We start from the raw sequence: 27,116 nt of genomic DNA on the forward strand, positions 1-27,116 counted from the left end.
ATTTTGGCATATTGCAAACTGCAAAGCTTGAAACAGATAGTGACAATAATTGTGCATTGGAAGGGAAAAGTTATTAAAGTAAATTCATTTCATTCAGGACGCCAATGACAGAAAAATTGTAGACAGGCATGGAGTTTTTCCTTATCCCTTCCTCCTCCGCTACTCTGCTTCCGCCCTCGCTGTTCTTCTCTTCCTCTATTTCCTGTTATGGATTTCCACAAGTTTCCAAAAGAAGTCCGTCGGCCAAAAAGTAGCAGCCCCCGAAGCGGCCGGAGCGTGGCCGGTGATCGGCCACCTCCATCTCCTCGGAGGATCCCAACTCCCCCACAGGAAGCTGGGGAACATGGCCAACAAGCACAGCCCAATCTTCACGATAAAGCTGGGCATGCACCGGGCCCTGGTCGTGAGCAATCCGGCGATGGCCTGGGAGTGTCTGACCACTCACGACAAAGTCTTCACCAGCCGCACCAGGGCAGTGGGCGTGGAGCACATGGGCTACAACTACGCCATGTTCGCGTTCGCCCCTCACGGCCCTTACTAGCACCACGTGTGCAAGATAGCCGTGACCCATCTCCTCTCCAGCCACCGCCTCGAGACCCTCAAGCACATCCCTGAATCCCAAGTTAAGGAGGCCGTAACCGATATCTATCGGAGATGGTCCGGAGCCAGTGGCAGCGGAGGCGGTGGTTCAAATGCGGTGCTGGTGGAGATGAGCAAGTGGTTTGGGGATATAAATCTGAAGGTGATTCTTAGGATGGTGATAGGAGACCGATGTTTGGAAGATGGCGGCTCCACCGACGATCGGTTTCAGAGGGCGTTGAAGGAGTTTTTCTAGCTGATGGGGTCGTTCGTGGTGGGAGATGCTATTCCGTTTCTGAGGTGGTTGGATGTGGGGGGATACGAGAGGGAAATGAAAAGAACCGCGGCGGAATTGGATCGCGTGATGGAGGAGTGGTTGGAGGAGCACAAGCGGAAGAGGCCGGTTACGGCGGAAGACGGCGACGACTTTATTGATGTGATGCTGTCCGTCATCGACAGCAGAGACGTGCCGTCCGATTATGATCTTGATGTTTTCATCAAATCTACATGCTTGGTACATATGGATTTTTCTTTTCAAGTAAAATTTCTTCGTCATTTAAAGATCAAATTCTTTCTATATTTTTTGGTGTCCAATTGATATTTACAAAAATCAAGCCCAATTCCACGTAACTTATTTTTAAAAGAATGTATAATATATTCAATCCAAATTGGAAATTAAATCTATGATTTTCAATTGCGTTAGCCATATGCTATTAAAAAATTTTAGTATTCAAAAATAATTATTTTTCAAATTAAATCATTTGTTTTGTACAAACATTTGATTAAAATTGAAATAAAATAATCTTATGAATTTAAATAAAATTAAAATAAAAATGTTCATAGATTTCAAAAAAATTAAATAATAAAATTTTAAAAATATTTTTACTATTTTTCAATTATCATTAATAATAACATTATTATAAAGTGAATTTTAGAATATAACAATTAATTAAAATATTTATAATTATTATTATTTTTATTATAGTTTTTAAAATTTGCATTATTTTGCGCATATATTATTTAATCGTACTTTTAAAAATATTATTTGATTTATAGATAAAAATAAATATTTTAAATTAAAATTTTAATTTATTTTAAATTTGCAAATATTAATAAAATAGGTTGCTAATTTTGGGTTTTTGATTTATATTTTTAATTTTTAATTTCTTATTTCTTATTTTTCGTTTTCACAATTTTTCATAGTGATACTAATTAAACTAACCATGAAATTTTCCCCTTAAAAGCATAACACGCTATATGGATTCATTACGTATTGAGGCCCAAAGTAGAGCTTATCCCACCAAGGTATTGTTTGGTTCACAATTGGAGTTGGAATCAGAATCAGAATAAAATTTCACTAGATTGGAAGCAAAATGTCACATTCATCTCTCATATTTGGTTCGACAACAAAATTAGAATCGAAATTATATTATAATATTTCGTATATATATGTATAACATGAAAATATTCATGTTGTCACACACTGATATTAGTTTATTTCTCTTACTAAGAGATGTATCACCCTAACTATATAAATATTTCAGGAGCCCTAGATGGAAGAGCGGATAGAGCTCCGCAGCGTTAGGGTTTAGCTATTCTACCCTGTTTGAAGGGTAAATCATTTTGCTAGGGTTTGACAGAATTTTGGGTAGTGACCTTAAGCCACTTTTGGATATTTTGGAATGTGTGTATGTATATGACAGTTGTGGTAAACTCTAGTATTGTGTTGGTTGGATAATTTGATATGTATATTATTTTACGTTTCCTGCTGCTTAGGTATCCATGTTGTATTCCAGGTATATCCCTGGTACCAATGGGTCCAGGTTGATTATGATTTGTTAGAATTAATATATTGGATATTATTATGGAAAAAAATTATTATGGTAAATTAGGCAGGTCGTTACAGTTTGGTATCAAAGCTTAGGTTGTTAGGTTCTATAGACTTTAGAGTGCAGCAGAAATGATACCAGAGTATAGGAAAAGGATTTAAGGTTTGTTCTATAGTCTAGAGGTAGGACTTCCGTGGTGGTTTCTGTATTTTTCCTGGGGTAACGATTTTAGGAAAACTATAGTAAACTATTGCCAGGTTGTGTTCCTATAATGTAGGACTGGATCTAGAAATAAGATAAGGATGTCAAAATAGGGAACTATGTTAGGCGTGTAAATTATAAGGATAGGTCTCTAAATCACGTTTATTATTTTTCAGGATGGACCCGAGAGGAGGTAGTGCCCATGCGAGCGGTAGTGATGGAGCAGGGCCCTCAAGTGCAGGCAGGGCTGATTCTAATGCGGTATTACATAGTGTGGCTTAGCAGGTTATGATGAGATTTCTAGGAGCTCCAAAGAGCAGGGAGGCTCATCTACAGGCCATGGGTGCACGATAGAGAAATTTACCAAGATGAATCCTCCGGCATTTTCAGGGGGAGTTGATTCTGCAGCAGTCGAGAATTGGATGTAGGAGATCGAGAAAGTTTTGGCAGTATTACAGTGTATGGAGGAGCAAAGGGTTCTGTTTGCCACCTATAAATTGATAGGGGAGGCTGAGAGGTGGTGGACTGCGGTGAAACTTCTGGAGTAGCAGAGGACGACACCGATAGTTATGACATGGTACCGATTTAAAAAATTATTCTTTGACAAATATTTCCCATCCACTATAAAGGAAGTTAAAGTGGAAGAGTTCTTGAATCTGAAGCAGGGACAATAGTCGGTCTAGCAGTATGCGGCGCAGTTTGTAAAGCTTTCCCACTTCACTCCATATATTATTCCTAATGAAGTAAAAAAGGTGAGACAATTTGAAAGAGGTTTGAGGTGAGGCATATACAAGTAGGTGGTAGTGCTAAAAATACAAGACTTTGTTGAGTTAGTCGACAAAGCAGCCTTGGTCGAGGCTAGTGAGTTCATGGATGCAAAGGAGTAGGGACAGAAGAAGAGATTTGCGCCTTCAGGCTTCCAGCAGGGACCTAGGCAGGGTCAGTGGAGGAGAGTAAACTATGGAAAAGGGATAGAGACAGGAGACTGGAGGTTGTGGGGTTCAGGCGGTACATAATTTTTCTATTTGTCAGACTTGTGGGAAGAGACACTTGGGAGAGTGTCGAGTGGGGAGAGCTGTCTACTATCGCTGCGATAGACAGGGACATCTGGTGAGAGACTACCCTATACCACCAAATACCGCATCTGCTCCCAGACCGTACTCGGGAGGCTATCGGGCGCGCTGTGAAGGCCAGCAGAGGAATGTAGCTCCAGGAAGGTTATATGCTTTGATGCCTAGGGATGCTGAGACAGTCGGCGATGTGGTGACAGGTATGATTAACATGTTTTCATTTAAAGTTATTGTATTGTTTGATTCAGGAGCCACACATTTGTTCGTGTCTATGGAGTGTATTAGATTATGTGGGCTGGAAACACAGTTGTTAGACACTAAATTGCTAGTCACTACACTGATAGGGTCTGTAGTAAGGTGTAGCAGAGTACTCTGAGGTTGTCCAGTTGATATTCAAGGGAGACTCATTCTAGCTGATTTGATAGTATTAGATATGCATGGGTTCAATGTAATTTTTGGTATGGACTGGTTGGCAACCAATTACGCCAGCATAGACTGTCATTTGAAAGAAGTAATATTCAGACCTTTAGGAAGATCATAACTCAAGTTTATAGGGTCACGAGTGCAATCCCCGCCTCAGTTATTTTCAGCTATTCAGGCAAGGAGACTGCTCATGAGTGGTCGTTAGGGATTCGTGGCCTTTGTGAAGGAAATGTCAAGGAATGAGTTAAAGCTCACTAGTACGCCAGTAGTAAAGGAGTTTACGAATGTTTTTCCAGATGAGGTACTAGGCTTGCCACCTAATCGTGAGGTAGATTTTCCTATTGATCTGCTTCCGGGTACAACGCTGATCTCTAAAGCCCCTTACCAAATAAAACCAGCAGAGTTAGCATAATTAAAGAATCAGTTGCAAGATTAGCTTGATAAGGGTTTTATACGACCCAATGTATCTTTGTGGGGAGCTCTAGTGTTATTTGTGAAGAAGAAAGACGGGTCTCAATTATCTTTTAGCACGACATTCCATCCTCAGTCAGATAGGTAGACTAAGAGGACGATTCAGATATTAGAAGATATGCTTCGAACATGCGTGCTGGATTTTTGGGGTAGTTGGACTCAGTTCATGCCACTGGTGAAATTTGCGCACAATAACAGTTATTAGGCCAGCATTGGCATGACACCGTTTGATGCGCTCTATGATAGAAGATGTCATTTTCCTTTATATTGGGATGAGATGGGTGAGCGGCAAGTTATGGGGCCAGAGCTAGTGTAGCAGGCATATGATAATGTTCGACTCATCAGATACAGAATCAGTGTAACTCAAAACCGACAGAAAAGTTACACCAATATCCACTACAGGAAATTGGAGTTTAATATCAGCGCTCATGTGTTTTTGAAAATAGTTTTGTTAAAAAGGGTTATGAGATTTGGGAAGAAAGGTAAACTTAGTCCTAGGTTCATTGGCCCGTTTAAGATTGTAAAGAGAGTGGGACCGGTTGCCTATAGGTTAGCTTTACTACTTGTGTTGTCCAAGATACACGGTGTATTCCATGTCCCCATGTTGAGGAAATATGTCTCAGACCCTTCTCACATAATTAGTTATGGTGAATTAGAGCTCAATGATTCACTTGTTAATGAGGAAGTACCAGTATAGATTCTGGAAAGGAAAGAACAAGAATTACGTAATAAGAAGATTCCTCTAGTGAAAGTCCTGTGGAGAAATCACGCAATAGAAGAAGCTTCTTGGGAGTTCGAGGAATAGATAAGGTAGAAATATCTACATTTAAGAAGATTCCTCTAGTGAAAGTCCTGTGGAGAAATCACGCAATAGAAGAAGCTTCTTGGGAGTTCGAGGAATAGATAAGGTAGAAATATCTACATTTATTTAGTAGGGTTTAGTTATAATCAAGAAGGTGTAAGTGATTATGAGATATTTCTTTTATAGGTTAGTCAGTACATATAATAGTTTAGTTACTAAGTAGAATTTTAGTTTGGAGAGAATTTTATTTTATATATATGTAATCTCCTGAAACTTTAAATGTAACCACAGTATTCCTCCGCCATAAGTGAGGGTAAGTAATAAAATAAGTAGACTATTTATCTTTAAGGGATGGCGAATCATATGGATGGTAAATTTCGAGGACGAAATTTAATAAGGCGGGGAGAATGTAGAGACCTAAAGAAATTATAATAATTAAATAATAAGGGAAAGGAGAGAGGAAGGTAAATTGTAATTTGGAATTTAAATAGGGTCTTATCGACGAACACACCATGCTTGTCGATGAACACGCTTGATGGGATCGTCGATAGGGACACATGTCTCGTCGATAAGAAGATACCAGGATGCAATTTTCGGTTCTGAATTTCGTCGATGAGGAATAAGTATTCGTCGACGAACTCCCTTCGTACCCTCGTCGATGAAGTGAAGTGGCTTCTCAACGAAGGTAGGAGTATAACTAACCGTAAACTTGGATTCAGCATAGATTTTTCAGCAAAAACAGGTTTTCTCTCTCCTGTTCATCCCCTCTCCCTTCTCTCTAAGATATTGGGTCCGTTCGTCATTGGATCGATGATCTGAAGCTACCACGCTACTCCTAGGAAAGTTCTCTTCAAATCTGCTAAAGTAAATCGCTGGTGGGGCTAACTTGGGCTCCATCTCAAGTTTAGGGTAAGACTTTATGTTGAGTATTTGACTTTCCTATAGTTATAGAATAGGTAGCACTCGAAGAAATACTGAAGTTTTGTTCGGGGTGATGTTGTTTACAGGATGTTGAACGGAGAACCCTGCAAGTGTAGGACTAGTCATTTTAGGGGCTTTCCAGAAGTCAACTAAAGGGATAAATTAAGTTAGGATTTCATGAAAATGTATTTATTATTTTACAGCATTTAATTTCAGATAAATATGTATATATATTAGAATTATGTTGGAAATAATGATGTTGATCAAATATGGATTTCATGTATAATATCAGAAATAGGATTATTATCTCTTTAGTGTGGCATGAGTAATATTTACCAAGAAAATTATGATGATGAAATATTATGTTTACAATATAAGTATGTTATTACTACTTTCAGGAAAATTTTAAAATGATACAGGGATTTTTCAAACTAAGGAATTTATATGATATGTTGGCGTAAGGGCCGAGAATTTTATACAATATGTCGGAATAAGGGCCGAGGTTTTATATGAAATACCGGTGTAAGGGCCGAAGGTTTTTATGATATCATATACCGGCGTAAGGGCCATGATTTACAAGATACAAAATGCTGGCGTAAGGTCCGTAAATTTTATATGATATGTTAAGCAAAGTTTTATGAAGATATTAACATGAAAGAAATTATTATGAAATAGCCATGTATCATTATTTGGAAATATATTATATGTTTTCAGAACCTGGTTGGCTTGGTTTAGGCTTTCACGAGGCATGGTATCGTAGCTATATGATCACGATCATGTTTATGTTAGTGCTACAACTTGCCATAAGGGAAAGTGGGAGATCGGTAGTCGTTGTAGTTTATTGTAGCGCAGGCGTCCCTCTAGTGTCCGGACTAGGAGGGGCAGACTCATCGTACTTACAGACTTATGTTGATCTAGCGTGGTCGGTCAGTCATTGCTAGGTCCCGCTGTGATGACCCAAAAATGTATATGCGATTAAAGCATAATAATAATAATAATAATAATAATAATAATAATAATAATAATAATAATAATAATAATAATAATGGTTATTAAGTTAATATCAATACAAAAGTACTTTCTGTAGGATCCTTGATTCCATATTTGATGCCTAAGAAAGACCTTATCTTAGTGAGTGCTCAGAGACCATTGCGGTTCAGTTACTCCCTGGAGGTTGGCCTAGTCAAAATAGAATTTCATAAGATAAACAGGATAAATACTATTTGTACACATAAATAAGTATATATACATAAAATAATGTTTTGATAGACATAATTTGTAGAAATACATGATAGAATACTAATAATAATATAGGTATCCTATGATGGGCCCACAAGACTGTGTAGGGTCCACATGAGTCTTGAAGTCGTGTGGGGTCCACATGAGTCCCAAAGCTGTGTAGGACTCATAAAACTGTATGAGGACTATTGGAATTACGAAAGACCCACTTGGGTCTTGAAGTTGTGTGAGGCCCACAAAATCATGTGGGGCCCACATGAGTTCTGAAGTCGTGTGGGGTCTACATGAATCTTGAAACTATGTAGGGCTCACACATGAGTTTTCAAAATTCGAATTTAATTCTTTTTAAAAAAAAAAATACTAAAACATGACTTAAAAATAATAACAATGATAATGATAATAAAAATAATAATAGTAATGATTTAAAAATTTTTTAAAAATAAATAAATAAATTAAGAATTAATTAAATGGGAGTGGTGGCAAGCACTCCCACATGACCTCTATCTTTATCCCATACTCAAACCCATACCTAACTCATCTCTTGCCCATTCTTTAATTTAAAAAAAAAAATTATAATTTCACCCCTCCTCACACTTTTACAAATTTCAATTCTTCTCCAAAATTTTCCTATAAATAGGAAGCTCTCAACCTTCATTTTTCTCAAAAATTTTCAAAGGAAAACAATGACTAGTGAGTAAAAGAATTAGTGGTGGAGAGAGAATTTTTGAGTAAGTTCACACTCACCCACTCTTTCCAATCTCATTTCTTAGAGATATCCATTGTGTTCGTAGCACAAGGTAAAAGAAGAGGTAAGTCAATTTGATTATGTTAGATTTTTATTTAAAATTCATATCGGAGTTTATTTGTAAGTAAATTTTGATGTTAGTTAGTTTCATAAAATTCTCTTGAGTTTATTTTTACTCATATTTAATTATACTAGTTTTATCTTTAATATACTTGCATTTATTCTAGAGTTAATAATGTAAATATACCAGAAATTGAATAAAGCAGTTTAAACAATCACGCAAGCACCAGAAAGCAGTAAAGAAAAGATGACACGTAGATATGTTATCGAGGTTCGGCCAACTGCCTACGTCCCCGCCTTGGCTAACCAGCACAAGGATTATCACAATAACTTGCTCACTTAAATGGGTGGAGCGGCACCTATACAAACCAGGTCAAATTATCACAGGCTGACCTTAACCTTTACACCAATCCTTACTAGGCTAGATTACCGCCCCCTTAGGCCACGCCTGGAATCTCTCAGGTATACAATCAAACGATACAATATATGGGTGCTTTCACGTAAAGCAAATTTGTACCACAAATGCATACAGACACAAACACCACAGATGATTTAAAGTGTAAGCTCAGTGTGGTCTAAATAGTTTCAACTCTTAGATAGATTTACTATCGTTGTAATGAGTGCGTGAGAGTGCAAACCTAGATGATCTTTGTATCACAGGATATTCAATCTAAGTGCTCAAACAAAGATATTATCCAAACTTCATATATTTCAATCAACAAGTTTTCTCAATACCTATATATATATGAAGCTCTAGCAATGTATATGTTTGGTTTGCAAGATATATGAAATCTTTGTATTTCAGCAGATGATATAGACTTGTATGGATATTGCTACAAAGATTAATATAACACACACACAAATGCTTTTTCACAAATATATCAATATAAATACCACAAGATATTTGAGCATGTTTGAAAGTATTTTTGCAAGCCCCAAACAAATACGAACTTCCTAAGTTATTGCAATGAGAATGCAATACTCAGGAGTTCACCACAAGTCTTCTTAGGGTAGGCTTATTGGCAAAGCCTCCTAAGAAAACTTAGGTTATGCTCTCGAAGAAAATTCGATTCAAATATGCTACAAATGAGAGAGCAAACCTCTAAGCATTAATACTCAATACACTTACAAATGATATAGATAGATGAATACGTAAGCTTGAGTGGATTTTCAAAAGAGTACGAGCAGTGAGAGGCAAAGTAGAGTATTTTTGCTTGAGAGAGTTTTCTTAATCTTTTTGCTAATCAGTGCTTAATCCACCAAATGAAAGAGTATATATAGACATACTGAAAATTTTGACCGTTGGGGACCTATTAGGGATTGTTAGAAAAGATTAATGACATTTAAATCAATTTAACCCTATTTAAAACATTTAACCGCGGTAAAAAAATAGGAGCAACCTGAGAGGTCCGGTCGACCAGAAATGGTTCGGTCGACCAGGACTCAACTGGCTCGGTCGACTAGGGGACTTTTGAACTGAAAGGCTCGGTCGACCGAAGAGGGAAATTTCCCAAACTTCCGAGGTTCGATCGACCAGGGGACTTTTGAACTGAAAGGCTCGGTCGACCGGAGAGGGAAATTTCCCAAACTTCCGAGGTTCGGTCGACCAAGGGACTTTTGAACTGAAAGGCTCGATCGATCAGACCGCTGGGAATTCTCCCAAGACCCTCCGGTCGACCAGGTAGTTGGAGTACAAAAGTGGTCGGTCGACCGGGAAGTCAAAATGTTGACTCCTAGGTGGTTCGGTTGATCGGGGTCAAATGAACTATCGGGTCTCGGTCCACTGGGACCTTGGTCAATGGTTAACCCAGGTATGGTTCGGTCGACCAGCCAAATTAGTTCATTTTTGTCCTGGTTGACCGAAAGTGCACCAAGTGTGCATTTCGGTCTCGTTTTGACACAATCAAATCCTATTTTAGTGCCTAACAAATATATGTGAAAGTGTGAGTGTCCTAGGGGCACTTGGGGTCCAATTTGAAAATACCAAAAAAGTCCGGTATTGGTCGACCTGCCCTAAGGTATTTTTAAGGTCATTTTTTATTTGTATCTGGTTTGAGCTTACAAAATAAATCATGCATGTGATGTGTGTGCTTATTACAAACCGAATACCCTAATTACTATTACAGACAAAACTCACTACAAAGTTATTATAATTAAGAGCATGAATGTCTTCAAGCTTTGAGCTTTTGCGTGCCATTGATGATATGCTAATATGAACCTGTATATGAACTAGATATTTATTAAATACAGGAGTATTTGTCATTATCAAAACCGGACGTGACCTATAAGGTCAACATATATGTATAACACAAAAATACTCATGTTGCCACACACTGATATTAGTTTATTTCCCTTTGTTGACTTGATAGGTCATACCTTGTTTTGATCATGACAAATACCTTGGTATTTAATGGTTGCCAACTTTGTGTGCAGGTTTTTATTGGCACATACTCATATAATGGCATTCGGCAACCTGAAGTGAAGCTTGAAGACCGTGAAGATTCTATTTCATATTAAAAGACAATTAATGTAATATGGGTCTGTAATAGCAATTAGGGACATGGTGTGTAATAATCTTTGCATGTCATGCATGTAGGTTTGTAAGCTCAAACATGTCATAGACTGACCATAGGGACCGAATGACCTTAGGGCACCCTTCAGTCGACCGACGCTAGATTTTTGGGACTATCTCAAAATGGCCTTAGTAAGACCCTAGTATGACTCTAGGTCCCAACACTCTCACATATATCATACAAAATAAAAGAGTGTTAAAAATGTGCTTAAAATGAATATTATTAAGGAAAATGAGAGAATTCGGGCGACCGAACCTCGGGAGTTCAAAACTCCTCGGGCGCCTGAACTGTTGAGAAGTCAACAATTGACTTGGGCTCTCAGGCGATCGAACCATTTTGTGCATACCTTCCACGGGCGCTCGAACCCTTCGAAAGGAACATTCCACCAACTCGGGCTACCAAGAGATATAGTTCAAAAAGAGCCCCGGGCGACTGAATAGATGAGTTTGGGCGATCAACCCTATGACTAGGTGCTCAAAGTTACGAACAACGACTACTAACTTTGATTCGGGTTACCGAAGCATGACATGGGCGACTGAACCTATTTAAATACCTTTTATTCCTATATCTATTTGGGCAACCGAACCAAAGTTCAACCACCCGAACCTAGCCGGGTTAAACTTAATTTAACTGAGATAAAATTGAGTTAATGAGGGTTAAATGTGCTTAAGCATTTTTGAATTTTTCTAATAATACCCAGTAGGTCCTAAACGGTTATATTTTTTCCTTGGTCTATAATTATGAGTTCATTTGTGAGGATTAAGCAGAGATTAAGAAAAATCATTAGCCAAAATTCTCTCAAACCCAAAATCCCATTTTGCCTATAATACTTCCAAACACTCTCACACCTTCATTCCATTGATTAATCTTAGCTTTGTGAGAGTTCTTGCTTGGGTTATTGCTTAATAGCATTGTTCATACTCCCATTGCTTTGCTTGGTTGATTGGTATTAATTTTGGGGAGTTAAGCAAGGTTTTCCCACTGATTTTATTTAATAAATCTTGTGTTGGGAAAAACCCAGTAGCTTAAGGATCTTTGCATTGTCATTACAAAGATTCCTATAGCTTGATTTTGTTGTGCAAAATATTTTTTAACAAGCTATATTATTCTTTCAAACAACTCTTGAGCATATTTCATTGAAGAAAATATTTTTGAGTTGTTCTCAGTATTTGCAGCATCTTTGAAACTATGGTGCATTATTGAGATTTGATATTTATTGTTGCAAAGAACTAGCTTGATTTGAGCACTCTTGAGCACCTTACTAATTATACCATATTGAGTGTTGATAGTTCAACTATTTGCATCACTGAGCTTACACTTCCTATATTGTTGATGTGTGATTGATTAAGTATACTATGCGTATTGGGGTACATATCTGTTTTACAATACTGTTGTATTTCCAGGCGTGGCCTGAGGGGGCGGTAATCCAGCCTGGTAAGGATTGTGTAGGTTGAAGTCAGCCCAATTTAATTGACCTAGTTGTAAAAGTTGAGGTCAACCCTGTGCTAATTGACCTGATTGTTTAGATGCCGCTCCACTTGTTAAGTGAGCCTATAGTGGTAATCCTTGTACTTGTTAGCGTAAGCGGGGACAATGGCAGTATTAGCCAAACCCCAATAACATATCGTGTGTCTATTTATATTTTCGTACTTTATATTTATTGCACGTGTATGTTATAGTGTGAATGCAGTGCATGATTTAATTTCTGCATATCATTATCTGCGCAATTAGTGTATGATTAGAAAGACCCTAGGTTGTGTTATATGACTATCTCATTTAACCTAGGAGAGAACTTTTAAAATTCCAATTCACCCCCCCCCCCCCCCGCCCTCTTGGGAATACACCAAATCTAACACCCTTACTGAGAGGTGTCTCACCCCAACTATATAAATAGCTCAGGAGCCCTAGATAGAAGAGTGGATAGATTTTCGTAGGGTTAGGGTTCAACTATTCTACCCTGTCTGAAGGGTAAATCATTTTGTTAGGATCTGACAAATTTTTGGGTGGTGACCCTAGGCCACTTTTGGATATTTTGGCATGTGTGTATGTATATGACAGTTGTGGTAAACTTTGGTATTGTGTTAATTGGATAATTTTATATCTATATGATTTTACGTTTCCTGCTATTTACATAGGTTCAGGTTGATTATGATTTGTTAGAATTATTATATTGGATATTATTATGGAAAAAAAAAATATTATGGTAAATTAGGCAGGTCGCCACAATATCTACTTAGTATAAGAAACATATTTGCTTGTACACAAATTTGATTATTTGTTGTGTTCCTGACGTGTGGTTAGAAGAGGGAGACTTGCTCTGTGAAAAGTTCTGAATTGGCTTTGACCCAGTTAAGAAAGTTAGGTGCACCATCCAATTAAGGTATTGTATTAAGTGTCACTCCATCCGTTACGCGAACCTTAGTAAAATCCTCTTACTTGTGAGCTTGAGGTAAGGATGTTGGCAATATTGGCCAAATCCCGATAACATTTCTTATGACTGCTTTTAATTTATGCAATTTAAATTTTAGCACTTAAATGTTTGCGTTTAATTTTTAATTAAGTTTATGATTATATAGAAAGACCCTAGGCTTGTGTAATACTGTTGCTGGAATTTGAATTGACCTAAGAAGAAAATTTTAAATATACCCAATTCACCCCCTCTTGGGAATACACTAATTCCAACACATACCAAATTAAATACAAAAAATAAAACTAAAATTGACACCTACCTTTGATCTACAACTCCACCAACCTTTAAGAGAAAACCGTTGATGATTTTTTTTTTTTTTTTCTGACTCTCAGAAAACCATTTCCGGTTTTTTCTTTAACCGGCCCAAAATTACCGTTTACCTATTACTGACCTGCTGTAAATCCCCATAACCGTCGACGATTTTCTTTTCACTCTAGAAAACCATCACCGGTTTTCTCCTCTCCAAGCCAAATTTCTCTCTGTAACTCTTATTGTCTCTGTCTACCACATTGTGTGTGAAATTCCCCATATTCGCTCACTATGTGAATGCCTTTGTTTGTCTCTCTTCTCTATGTGTCTCTCTATTTATAGACTTTTGAGAGATGATTTAAATTAAATTGTGATTGATTAATTTATTCTAATTGCTCAATTAGCCTTTAATTTAATTAATCAGAAATTCAGTGTAAATCATTCATGCCAATCACATTTATATTTTATTTTTGGCACATGTTTAACCTTTTTTTTTTGCCTAGCGAGTTCTAAATAGTAGTTGTAAATTGAAGATTACTGGCCCACTTCCATTCATCTTGGTTTTTCTTTCTTTCTTTCTTTCTCTTTTTCATTTTATCCCCACATATTTAACCTTTTTGTTTTTTTTTTGTTTAATAAAAGTGAAGCTTGCGGGTTTTCTTTATAGCTAGCACTGCAGAGAAAATTGTCGATGATTTTTTTTTCTGACTCTCAGAAAACCATTGCCGGTTTTCTCTTTAACTGGCCCAAAATTACAGTTTACCTGTTACTGACCTGCGGTAAATCCCCATAACCGTCAACTGTCAACGATTTTCTTTTCACTCTAGAAAACCGTCAACGGTTTTCTCCTCTCCCAGCCAAAAATCTATTTTTCTCAATTTTTATTATTATTATATTTTTTGGGTTTTTTACAGATTTTCTCGGTGTTTTCTATGTTTTCTAGTTTTCTCTTATCTATGTGTTATTTTTCCGTAGGTTAATTTTTTTTTTTTAAAAAAGGATCAAAGTTCCTCAAACCATTAAACCCTAGATAAGTTCCTCTTTCCGATTACGGCGTCGACACTATCAACAAATCTACATGCCTGGTAAATAATCAATCAATACAACTCCTTCTCCTTCTTCGATTTGTCTGGTAAATAATCAATCAATATAACTTCTTCTTCTTCTTCTTCTTCTTCTTTTTCTTCTTCGTCTTTATTACTTTTTTTTATCTCTTGGAGAAGACAATTTTCATGATTATAAAATCCGACGGGAGAGTAAGATTTTATTGATGTCGTCCAATTATGATCCTGATATTTTCATCAAATCTACATGGCTGGTACAAATCGTTATTTCTTTTCAATTAAAATATCTTCGTCATTTAAAGGTCGAATTTTTTCTATTTTTTTATTCGAAAATTGATGTCGGTAACCAAAGGGACCCATCTTGGGAATATTTGGAACTTCACAAATAAAATTTTTTTTGGTGTTCAATTGAAAAGTCCAATTCTAATTGTTTTCCAACAAGAGGACCCTACCAACATACCTAAAATGGATCAAGTATCCAGTTCCATTCAACCATCACCTGCTCCTCGCCGACCACAAATTATTAGGGATTGAATGTTCTAATAAAGTACTCATTTTATTGACTTGATATACCAGCCACAAATCTAAATTGAAATATACAAATTAATATAACATAAAATTTAGAAAATTAGAAAACAAGCCGTCTATTTTTGTGCTTGCTTTAAAATCTAAAAATAAAAATAAAAATAAAAATTATTTGACACATTTAAACAAAATCTTCTTTTTCTTACCTTTTTAATATGAACTTTGAAATTTTTAAAAATTTATTAAAATTTTTATAATTCCTTGGAAAACTAAAAATTGAAAATGGAATGGGGTCCATTTGGAAAATAAAAAAGGAAAGTAAAATAGAGAAAAAAAATTATTTTCGGTTATATTTTTTTATTATATGAAATTTTATTTTAATGCGATTAAAAAATTTTAAAAAATAAATATTAATGATATATAAAATCAAAATTTTCTTTTTAAATCTTACATAACTATTTTTATTTTATTTTTTTTCAATATTTATAATAACTAAACACAAAAATGCAATTTTTTTTAAACTTTTCTTTTCTTTCTTTAACATTTTTTAAATTCTAAACTAAACAGGTCCTAATATTTTTTTCGCCACAAAGCTTAGGCTGGGGATGAAGTATGGTGTATTTACTGGAAAAATATTAGCTACACTCTTAATAAGCTTGCTAACTATTGGTTAGATTAAAAAATTATAGTGCTCAATACTTGATCTAATTAAAAATATATAATTTTTTTTCTAATGTTAAAATACGGAAAAATATAATTATTAATTAATTTAATATTTTCTCTTCTATTATACTGTTTAAGTGCAAGCATCTATATTTAATTCTAATATTTACTTGGGGTCGAATAGACTTAGAGAACAAAAATTAAGCCCTATTTACACATCCATGCTTACTTTTTGTAAAAGAATGAATTATATATTCAATCCAAAGAGTTTATTAAATGAGGGTCAATTTAGTATTATTGTTAGTTTTAGTTTTTCAATTTCATTTTTGAATAATGAAAAGATATATTATAAAAATGCATTTGTTTATATTTCTAATTTTCTATTTTTATTGTTGGTTTTTCAGTTATTTATTAAAAAAGAATGAAAATCAAATTTTATGATTTTAAGTTGTTTTACCAAGCTGTCAAAAAATTAAATATTCAAAAATATTTTTTTAAAAATTAAATCATTTATTTTGTACACACTTTTGATTAAAATTGAAATAAAATAATAATACAAGTATAAAAAAATTGAAATAAAAATATCCATAGATTTCAAAAAACAAATTAAATAATAAAAATTAATAAAAAATATTTTTACTACTTTTCAATTATCACTTTTAGAATATAACAATTAAGTAAAATAATTATAATCATTTTAATTTTTAATAGAGTTTTTTTAAATTTGTTTTATTTTGCACTTATATGATTTAGTTATATTTTTAAAATATATTATTTGATTTATAGATAAAGATGAATATTTTTAATTAAAATTTTAATTTATTTTAAATTTACAAATATTAATCAAATAGGTTGCTAATTTAAGATATTTTATTTCAACTTTTTAATTTCTTTTTCTTATTTTTCATTTTCATAATTTTTAATAGAGATACCAAACTAGCCCTAAAGTTTCAAGTTTCACCTTAAAAACATAAGAAACTATATATATGGATTGAATATGTATATATGCCGAGGCCCATAATAGAACCCATCTTACCAAGGTAAGGTTTGGTTCACAATTGGAATCAGAATTGAAATCAAAATCAAAATCTATTGAATTGTAAACGGAATGTCATATTTCTTTCTCATGTTTGGTTCAATAGTTAGTATATATAAACATAGGAATCATAAATGAGTCTAGTTAGTATAAAAATACTATTCAATTAATTTAGTGTGAAATAATAATATTATAAATATAATTATTATATAATATTATTTTATTACTATATAATAAATAATTTGTTACAATAAAATAATTTTGATAATCATGCACTTGATTATACTTTACGTATTATTATTATTATTATTATTATTATTATGTTTTAATAATATTATTAATATTATATTTTATCTTATATTTTATAAGTATTATCTTTTAATATGTAATTTATTAATAAAAATATCACATGTTATGACGCTGTAACATAATTTATTATTTAATATAAAAGAATGAAATAATAAAACAATCACCATAGCATTATATTATGTTATACAATAGTATTTTATTATTTTCTTGCATATATTTTAAAGGTATTATATTTTGTTATAAAATATTATTTTGATTTTACCGTAAAAGTTTGAAATCAAAATGAAAAGGTATGTAAGAGGAGAAATCATCTGAATAAGATTAAGCATTACAATTCTAATTCCAATATTTAGAGTTGATTCCATTACCAAATACTACAAGTGTGTTGTCTATGGTATACATAATTGATGGCAGGCTCTCGTGTTGGGGGGCTCCGACACCTCAACTGTGACGTTGGTATGGGCTCTCTGCTTGGTCCTCAACAATCCCCACATTCTAAAGAAAGCCCAACAAGAATTGGACGCCCAGGTTGGGAGACAGCAACAACTACAGGGAACTCATATCAAACACTTGGTATACATCCAAGCCATCATCAAGGAGACCCTACGCCTTTACCTCGCTGCGCCTCTAGGAGCACCTCACGAATCCATAGAAGATTGCACCGTTAGTGACCACCATGTCCCCGCCGGCACACGCCTGGTGGTGAACTTGTGGATGGTTCACCGAGACCTGCAAGTCTGGCCCGATCTAGATGAGTTTTGGCCGGAGAGACTTTTGGCAACCCACAAGGATGTGGATGTGAGGGGGCAGAATTTTGAGTTGATCCCATTCAGCAACGACAGAAGAATGTGCCCTGGAGTTTCTTTTGCTCTTCAGATTGTGCATTTTACACTATCCAATTTGCTGCATTGGTTTGAGATTGCGACTCTAGACAACGACCCAGTTGACATGAGGGAGTGCTTTGGTCTAACCATGACTAAGGCAACGCCGCTGGAAGTCCTCCTCTCACCTCGCCTGCCTTCTCACCTATATGTGTAAGGTAATTTGCCAATTGGTGTGATAAGAGTTTGTTAGAAGATTTCAGGTCTCCAATTGCTTGCTTAATGTTTAATATTTTAGCTTTGAGATAATTTTGATTTGGGTCAATTTAAATAAAGTGTACTATGAAATTATATTTAACTTTTTATAAATTTTTCATAAATTCAAAGTGAACATTCCAAATTAATGTTCCCAATATGATTTAAATTTTTATTTGAATAAAAAAAAACAAAGTTTATGTAATGATGTAGAAGTAATAAAATTAAGAAAAATGACTGCAAGCGAACTGAGTTAGAAGTTTATAATACGCGCAAACTCCTTTTTTTGTTTGCTTTCGTTTTTCCAAAGTTCTATTAGACCAATTATTTGATGATCCAATTTCATAACGCTTTTCACAAATAGTCCCGCGCGCGCACACACACACACGCACACACACACACACACACACACACACATATATATATATATATATATATATATGTATATATAAGACCTTCATTTGTTTAATGATGAAGTGACTTATGCTTTAACTTTGGCCCTTCCACAACTAAAATAAAGATATATTTGTCGACACCCCAATTTTAATCGGGTCATTTTCGAGAAAATCCGGTGTAATAAAAGTTGACTTTGAATTTTGGAAGTTGGAGGACCATGTTTGAAAGTCCTGGTATTCTTAATTGAATCCCAGTATTTTAAATTGAGTCTTGATGTTTTTAAATCAACCCCCAGTGTTTTAAATTAAGTCCTTGAGTCCCAAGTTTTCAAATCGAGTCCTATTTTAAATTGGAGTCTTGTTTTAAAAATCGAGTCCCAGTTATTTTCGAAAATGAGTTCATGATATTTTTAAAATATAGTTCTTTTAAGTTTTTAAATCGAGTCTTTTAATTTAAAAATTGAGTTTTTAATTAAGGGTCTATTAATCTTAAATCGAGTCTTGAAATTTTTGAGTTGAATATTTTAATTTTAGATTGAGTCCTTCAACTTTTTTTTAAGTCTTTGAACTTATAAACTGAGTCTTTCAAATTTTTGAAATGGAGTTTTTAAATTTTAAATTGATTTTTTAAGATTTTTGAATTTTCAACTGGGTCTTTTGATTTTAAAATCGAGTATTTTATTAAGTCATTATTTTTCGAGTTTGGCTCCTTCTATTGCCGGGAATCAAGTATTATTTTTAAAACTCAAAACTTTACTTTGGAAAAGCAAAACGGGACAACAAAAATAAATATATAAGAAGTTCTAAAAATAAAAAAAAGGGAAAAGCAACAATGCCCAAATGAAAATAATACATGGAAATGAGCGAGTACAAACAATGGGTGCAGAAAAAAACCTTGTGGGTACATCCAGCAAAGAAAAAAGAAATTCAAGAAGAAACAAATAAAAAAAGAAAAGCCTACGAGTAGTGGAAAAATATTCTCTCCCAAACAGAACTGCGCGCGTACGGGGAAAAATATGCTTCTATTGTAACTTCTTTGGGCGCCAATTATTGCTAGACTCTCTATAAAGAGAGAGCCTAGGCACACACAAAGGGGCATTCCATCAGCACTATTCCTTCGTCACCTTCCCCAGGAACCTTTCTTCGCTCTCGCATTCTACCAATCTCCCTCTCATTCACCCTCCTACAGATGTAGCCTTCCTTCATTGTCACCTCCGCGCCACCTCTCTCCCTAACCCCCTCTCCGAGTCTCTCTCGCAACCCATCGCCCTTTCTATCGTCTTCCTTTGCTACAGTCCTCCGTGAGCCGCAACACCACCCTCCTATTGTCACCATCGGCCATGCCCCATGCAGCTCCAGAGTACCTTTAGCCACTTGCAGCACCAGCACCATCTCCGCAACGCCGTTATCATTTCTACAACTTAGGCATATTGCCAACCCCTGCACACACCGGCATCTCCCCCCCCCCCCCTCCTAGTCATTTTCCTTGCTGGGCCTTCCTCAGTTTTCTACCCAGTAGAGTCTCAAAGTGATGCTTCAGTGATGTTAGCTCCAAAGTAGAGCCTAACCCCTCCTAAATCTCTTGGATGGTCCAACACAGATCCCTATCAATGGAACCACGTTGGCTACTCCGATGGCAAACGAGTCACTCAAATCTAAATTGGACGCAAGAACCTTCAAGGTGTTGCTGCTTAGCAACAACCAGTTTTCTTCCATCCCTAATGAATTCTTCGCCAGAATGTCCACTCTTCAATTCTTTGAGATTGATGAGAACCCCTTTCCTGCTTGGGAGATCCCGAAGAGTCTCTGAAATGCTTCGGCGCTTCAGAATTTCTTAGCGAATTCCGCCAACATTGCCGAAAAAATAGCAGAATTTTTTGGCCCTGACGACTTTCTAGGATTGATCAATTTGCATTTATCCTTCAAATAATTTGGAAGGTGGTTTGCCTTAGAGCTTGGCTGGCTCCCAAATTGAGTCTCTGCGGGTTAATGAACAGAAGAGCAGTAGTAAACTTAGTGGGGGAGTTGATGTTTTACAGAACATGACATTTTTTAAAGAGGTTTGCTTGCATTTGAATGCTTCTTCAGGTCCATTGTCGGATTTTTCAGGGTTGAAAGAAACGCAGAGGTTGAATTTGAGGGATAATATGCTTACTAGTCCTGTTATAGCATCGTTGGTAAATCTCAAGTCTCCACTGAGTGCACCAAAGGCTGCCTATTCGTCCCCTGCCCTTTATCTCTTTCTCTCTCTCGAAGTGTTGGTGTAATGACCTCAAAATTTAAACCATTTTTTTTATATTTACATATGAATTATTCTAATACCCCCTACAATGAAACTCAGGCCTCAGAAGGCACTGGGGTAATCCTCTATACAACAATCATACCTACGCAGCGGAAACATAAGTCATACAACCATAAATACCATACAATACTAGGAATCTGTATCTCGAAACCATAACTATATAATACATCTCTCTCTAGAAATATCAATCCCAAAACAAAAAACCCTGTACAAACTTACCTTATAACCAGGGTAACCAAGTAAACTCTCTATCTGCGAGCCTAATCTGCTCGCCTAACTGGCTCACCTAAAAAATGTTAAAGATATGGGGTGAGTCGACGATCACTAAGTGGAAATATGCTATTACTAGTGTGTGGTGACTAAGTTACATATACTTTAAATAACATTTGAACTATAATAGAGGATAAATCTATAAAGCATATCTTACATTTTTCACAATTTAAAACATAACTGTATCGTCTGAGTTTTCTACTTTTCATACTGCTAATATCATACTATATTTATCAAATACTGTATAACTATATACATATACATAACTTTGCTTTATCCCTAGAACTCTGTATGTCATGATTTGACCCCTCATGTCAGGGTTGTGCGGCCTGTAGACGGGACTTACTCTGGTCGGCTCTCCAGATAAGTCACTATACTCTACACTACCTAAGCCTGGCCAAATTGCATACTCTCCTAGGCGTGGGACTAGCTGCTACCTCGTCAAACTGGCCTCCTCAACCCGGCGAACTGGGGAGCTGCATCCTCTCCGAGCACAGTTGACGGTACCCACACACTATCTAAGATATGTGGTTGCACTCTATCTTTATTAGCAACGATACCGTGCTCTGTATCTGTATCTGTCTGTAATCTTTTCATAGGGATCTGATACTATATATATACATATATACTCTTTTACTGTTTTCATCATGTTTCCAAAATAACCATAACACTATAACTCTGTACTATAAGTACTGTAATATTTGTATAACTGTAGCATCTTGATGCTAAACTATATAATTTGTCTATATCATCTATCTGTATAGTCTGTCTGTATACACTGAGTGTTATGGCATTTAGGAAAACTTGACATACTATAAATACTATATAAACTGATTTGTATAACTGTAATATACTGATTCTCAATAAACTGTAATATACTAATCTGAATAAACTTCTGTATAGGTATACTGATTTGAATAAACATTTATAATAAACTGTTCTGAAATATACTGTGATACACATCAATCTTTATATGTAAATACTGTATAGTATGTTATGATGTAAACAGCTATATAGATTCTATTTCAAATAAATATCTCCTCAGGCCACACAAACTTTGAAAACTCTTATACTATAAATGCTGGATAATAAACTAGTATATATAAAATCTCTGCTCATATTGTAAAACTCCTAACATAGCATATTTCCCTTAGTTTTTGAAAAGCCCTTACTGAACTTTGGCCCTACTCCCGCAGGGTTCTCCTCTCAACACCCTAAAAATGACATTCCCCAGAAGAAAACATCAGTATTTCCTACATACAACATTTTTTTATAACTACACGGAAAACATATTTTGAATAAAACACCTTACCCTGAATTTAGGATGAATTTCAAACCACTTCCACCAACGATCAGCTCCAGCAGACGTGTAGAGAATTTCACCAGGAGCGTCGTGGTGACCTCGAATTTTTGATCCGATGAGAAACGGGGCCGAAATTGAAAAGAGAAGGAGTGGGAGACGTTTTAGAGAGAGAGAGAGAAAGCATTTGTTGTGCCAGTTTTTGCAAATTAATTTAGGTTTTCACTATTTATAGCCCTGGATTTGTCGACAAGACATGTCATCTTGTTGACGAGTCCTTAAGCAATTTCGTCAACGAACTTCCTCCCTCGTCGATGAATTTCAGATTGCCCAAAAACCTATCCTCATCGACGAGCTCCTCTTATATCCTCGTCGACAAATCCCCTGTGTTCATCGATGAGAACCCTTCTAATTTTTTTCGAGTTATTACATTCTCTCCTCCTTATAAAATTTCGTCCTCAAAATTTACTATCTAGATTGAACACCATTATACACTCTACCATCTCGTAAAGGTAAAGGGTCTACTTATTTTATTACTTACCCTCACTTATGGCGGAGGAATACCGTGGTTACAGTTATGTTCTAGGAGATTACATATATAAGAACTAAAATACTACTTACTAACTAATTTAATACATGTACCTGCAAAACAAACTTTATTTAGCTACTTATACTTTACCTGTCTTACCGCTAAACCTCTTGAAACAACTGTAGGTATCTCTGTCTTATCTTCTCCTCGAGTTCCCAAGAAGTTTCCTTTATATCATGATTTTTCGACAAAATTTTTACTAACTAAATCTCTTTGGTGCGTAGTGTTTGTGTCTTTTTATCCAAAATTCGTAATGGTATTTCTTCATAAGCTAATGAATCCTTAAGCTCTATTTCTGAATAGCTGATTATGTGGAACGGGTTTGGGATGTATTTCCTTAACATAGCAACATGAAACACGTCATGAATTCTAGCCAAAACTAGTGGCAATGCTAGCCTATAGGCAACTAACCCTATTCTTTCTAGTATCTCAAAAAGGCAAATATACCTAGGGCTCAACTTGTCCTTCCTTCCAAACCTAATAACTCCTTTCAGAGGAGCTATCTTCAAAAATACTCAGTCTCCCACATCGAACTCTAACTCTTGGCGGCGAGTGTCTGCGTAGCTTTTCTACCGACTTTGCGTGGTGCTGATTCTTTCTTTTATTGTTGGACCTTGTCGGACGCCAAAATCAAGCAAACAAGCACGAAGCATATCCTCTAGTCTCTGAATTGTCCTTTCGGTCTGTCCATCTGTCTGAGGGTGGAAAGCAGTGCTAAATGCTAGTTGTGTACCCATAGCCTCCTGTAAAATTTTTCCAAAATCGTGAAGTGAATCGAGGATCTCGGTTTGAAACTATGGATATCGGTACCCCATGAACACGAACTATCTCATGAACATAAATCTCCGCCAACCTGTCCATGGAATAACTGACTTTAATGGGGATGAAATGAGCGGTCTTTGTCAGGTGATCAACAACCACCCAAATCGCATATAACCCCTGTCGCACTGGTGGTAACCCCATAACAAAATCCATCGAAATGTGATCCCATTTCCACTCTGGAATGAATAACGACTGCAACTGTCCTGCTCGTCTCTGGTGCTCAACCTTATTCTGCTGACAAGTTAAGCATTGCCGCACAAATTCGGCTATCTCCCTTTTCATTCCACTCCACCAGAAATACTCCCGCAGTTCTCTGTACATTTTAGTGCTACCTGGATGTATGGTGTTTAGGGATTTGCTCCTCCAATATAATTCTCCTAATCTCGATATCTGCAAGAACACAGAGCCTAGTAAAGAAACACAAGGCTCCGTCATCTGATATGCTGAATTTCTCACCTTAACCATCCCGTACTCTTGCCACTCCCTCTGCCAATTCCTCGTCATCACCCTGAGCTGCTTTAATCTTCTCGTATAGCGTAGGTTGAACCACTAAATTGGCAATGACTACCTGAGGACTCTCCTCTATTAACTCTATACTGAGGCGCTCTAAATCTACTAAAATTTAGTGCTGAATTTCCATAGCTGCCAGTACGGAACCTATTGATTTCCTACTCAGAGCATCTGCCACCACATTCGCTTTCCTTGGGTGGTAACTAATGGTGCAATCATAATTTTAATGAGTTCTAACCACCTTCTTTGCCTCATATTTAGTTCTTTCTAGGTAAATAAATATTTCAAGCTCTTGTGATCCATGAAAATCTCGTACTTCCCACCATATAAATAATGCCTCCAGAACTTTAAAGCGTAGACTATTGTAGCTAACTCCAAATCATGCATTGATTACGCGCCAAAATTACGTAATTGGGCATCTTAATCCGGTCTTTACGGCTTATATTTTTAATTAAATGTCTAATTACATCCAATATTTTAATAAAGTGCCAAATTTATCATTTTTTGAGTTTTATTGCATAATTTATGAATTTTTGGTAATTTCTTGTCGCAGATAAATTCCCGGGAACCAAAACCGGAACTTGTTCGTATTTCATGCATAACTTTTCCGTACGAGCTCTGATCGAGACGATTCAAATTTCTAGAGAAAGAGAAAAGGATTATCTACAACTTGCACATTTTGAGTTTCAAGAGAAAAGGGCTCCAGGAAGGACAAAATAGGCCGTGTTCATGGAAATAATAATGAGAAAAAGAAAAGAAAAGAAATATGAATATGGGTTTGATGTGACCCGGCCTGCTGGTTATTCGGATCCTCCACCTAGGTCTCACTAAGGGTAGCAACCCCCTCCTCCTTCTATTTATTGTCTTTTTCTTCCCTGTTCGTGGTGTGCCCCCATGCACCATCTCTCTTCCCTGCTATTTACTCTTCCCTGTCCCCTTCTTCTTCCCTACATGTTCTTTTTTTTTTTTTTCTCTCTCTCACTCACTCCCTCTATTTTCAGTTAATTCTCTATCTCTCAGTCCCTAAACTCTCTTCCTCTCTTCTATCTTCTCTTAAACTTTTCCTCTTCTCTCTGTCCCTATGTTCTCTCCCTCAACCTCTCATTCTTCTCTCTCGGTTACTCTCTTCTTTGCTCCACCTGAACCACCAACAGCTTCATTCCCCTACACAGCAACTCTGGTGAGGCTCCCAAGAAGCAGCTTCTGCTGCTACACCACCCACGAGTAGACTAGCCTCCTGGCCACCTTCCAGCACAGCCACGGCCAAATATTTGGAGTTCCAACTCCTAGCAGCAGCAAAGAACTCACCTACCAGAGCAGCAGCTCCATCCTTTTCCCAAACCAAGCTCCAGCGCAACCCTCGGCCAGGACTCCACCAGCAGCACCCCGAGCAGCCTCAGACTCCAACCGTAGCAGTCTCGGCCAGCTTTTCCTTCCTTGCTTTCTCTCTCTCTCTCTCTCTCTCTCTCTCTCTCTCTCTCTCTCTCTCCCTTCTTTCTTTCTTTCTTTATCCTTCCTTTTGTTTTTAATTGTTAGTTATTAAATTTTGGTAAAAGTTTAGCTTTTTCATTTTATTTGAATTTTTGTTTATGTTGAATATTGTTGAGAACTTTAATTTTTATTAAGGTTATGTATTTAATTAATTTCTTTCAATCAGAGGTAGGTTAATTTAATTAAATAGACTAAGTTGGGTTTGGCTCTAAAATAAATAAAAAAATAAAAAAAAGAATTGTTTTGCCTTTTGGAGATTAAATTAGTTGTTTTTTTATTCAAGATTTAATTTTCTTGTTGAAGCTCAGTTTAGTTAGGGTCGGTTTGATCAAAGTTTGTATTTTTTTTATTATTGTGTTTCATTATCAGTTAAGTGTAGATTTTTGTTTCTGTTTGTGTTTTAGTTCAAGTGCGTGGTTTTTGTTAAAGGTCCGATTTTTATTGCGCGCGCGTGTGTGTTTGGTTGAGTTTCCATTGTATGTTTTTAATTCCATGTTCTAGATTGCCATTTTTAATTAACGCGTGTCCCAATGTTTCCTTGAGTAGATTAGGATTTCCATTGTTTGCTCCTTAGTTCCATGCATGTTAGTTTTAGGGTTTCACTTTGCGTGTTATTTTAATCAGTTTGAATGAATCTCAACAATTTTGAAAATCCTGAATATGAATTGAGTTCAGTGCATTTTTATTTTTGATTGGATGAACGTGAAATTTGAGATTAAAATGCACTCCCTAAGGAGACGATCTAGCCCTTGGGTTGAGTATTACACGACATAACTCCTATACTTGGGATAACTTTCGAGGTACTCATTTTTTGAGTAAATCAAGTTTTTGGCGCCGTTGCCAAGGAACGTCGGTCTTAGTCTCAAATTAGCATTTTTCTCATCATTTTTATTAGTTTTATGAAAAATAAAAAAATAAAAAAAACAAAAAACAAAAACAGAAAAAAATTGAGATTTTGAAAAAAATGGCTGCACCTGCACCGTGCACGATAATGGATTTTTTGCAGCCTGAATACGCCACTGCATCCTCTTTCACTTTGCCTAATAAAGAACTTGATTTCATGAGGTAGCGCGGGAGGAAGTCATTGTTACCTCAGTTCTACGGGACGAAATCTGAGTGCCCTTATCGACAC

General features: G+C 36.0%; 1 protein-coding gene and 1 pseudogene across 1 annotated transcript; both read left to right on the forward strand.

Moving 5' to 3' along the window:
- The first annotated feature begins 623 nt into the window (after positions 1–623).
- LOC131162815 (flavonoid-6-hydroxylase-like) lies at positions 624–18,267 on the forward strand. Its single transcript, XM_058119411.1, has 2 exons — positions 624–1,093; positions 17,644–18,267. The coding sequence occupies exons 1-2, from the start codon at positions 839–841 to the stop codon at positions 18,265–18,267; spliced, it is 879 nt and encodes a 292-aa protein (XP_057975394.1). The 5' UTR covers positions 624–838.
- A 2,066-nt stretch (positions 18,268–20,333) lies between these two features.
- LOC131162816 (cytochrome P450 82A3-like) overlaps positions 20,334–27,116 on the forward strand; it is a 61,380-nt pseudogene continuing 54,597 nt past the window's right edge.

The sequence above is a fragment of the Malania oleifera genome, chromosome 8, assembly GCF_029873635.1.
Source record: "Malania oleifera isolate guangnan ecotype guangnan chromosome 8, ASM2987363v1, whole genome shotgun sequence".
Taxonomy (NCBI): domain Eukaryota; kingdom Viridiplantae; phylum Streptophyta; class Magnoliopsida; order Santalales; family Ximeniaceae; genus Malania; species Malania oleifera.

Bases quoted from the DNA above. Each gene is read 5' to 3' on its own strand.
- LOC131162815 (XM_058119411.1), top strand. From the start codon at position 839: ATGGGGTCGTTCGTGGTGGGAGATGCTATTCCGTTTCTGAGGTGGTTG. The intron at 1,094-17,643 runs GTACATATGGAT...AATTGATGGCAG, and splicing joins TCATCAAATCTACATGCTTG to GCTCTCGTGTTGGGGGGCTC.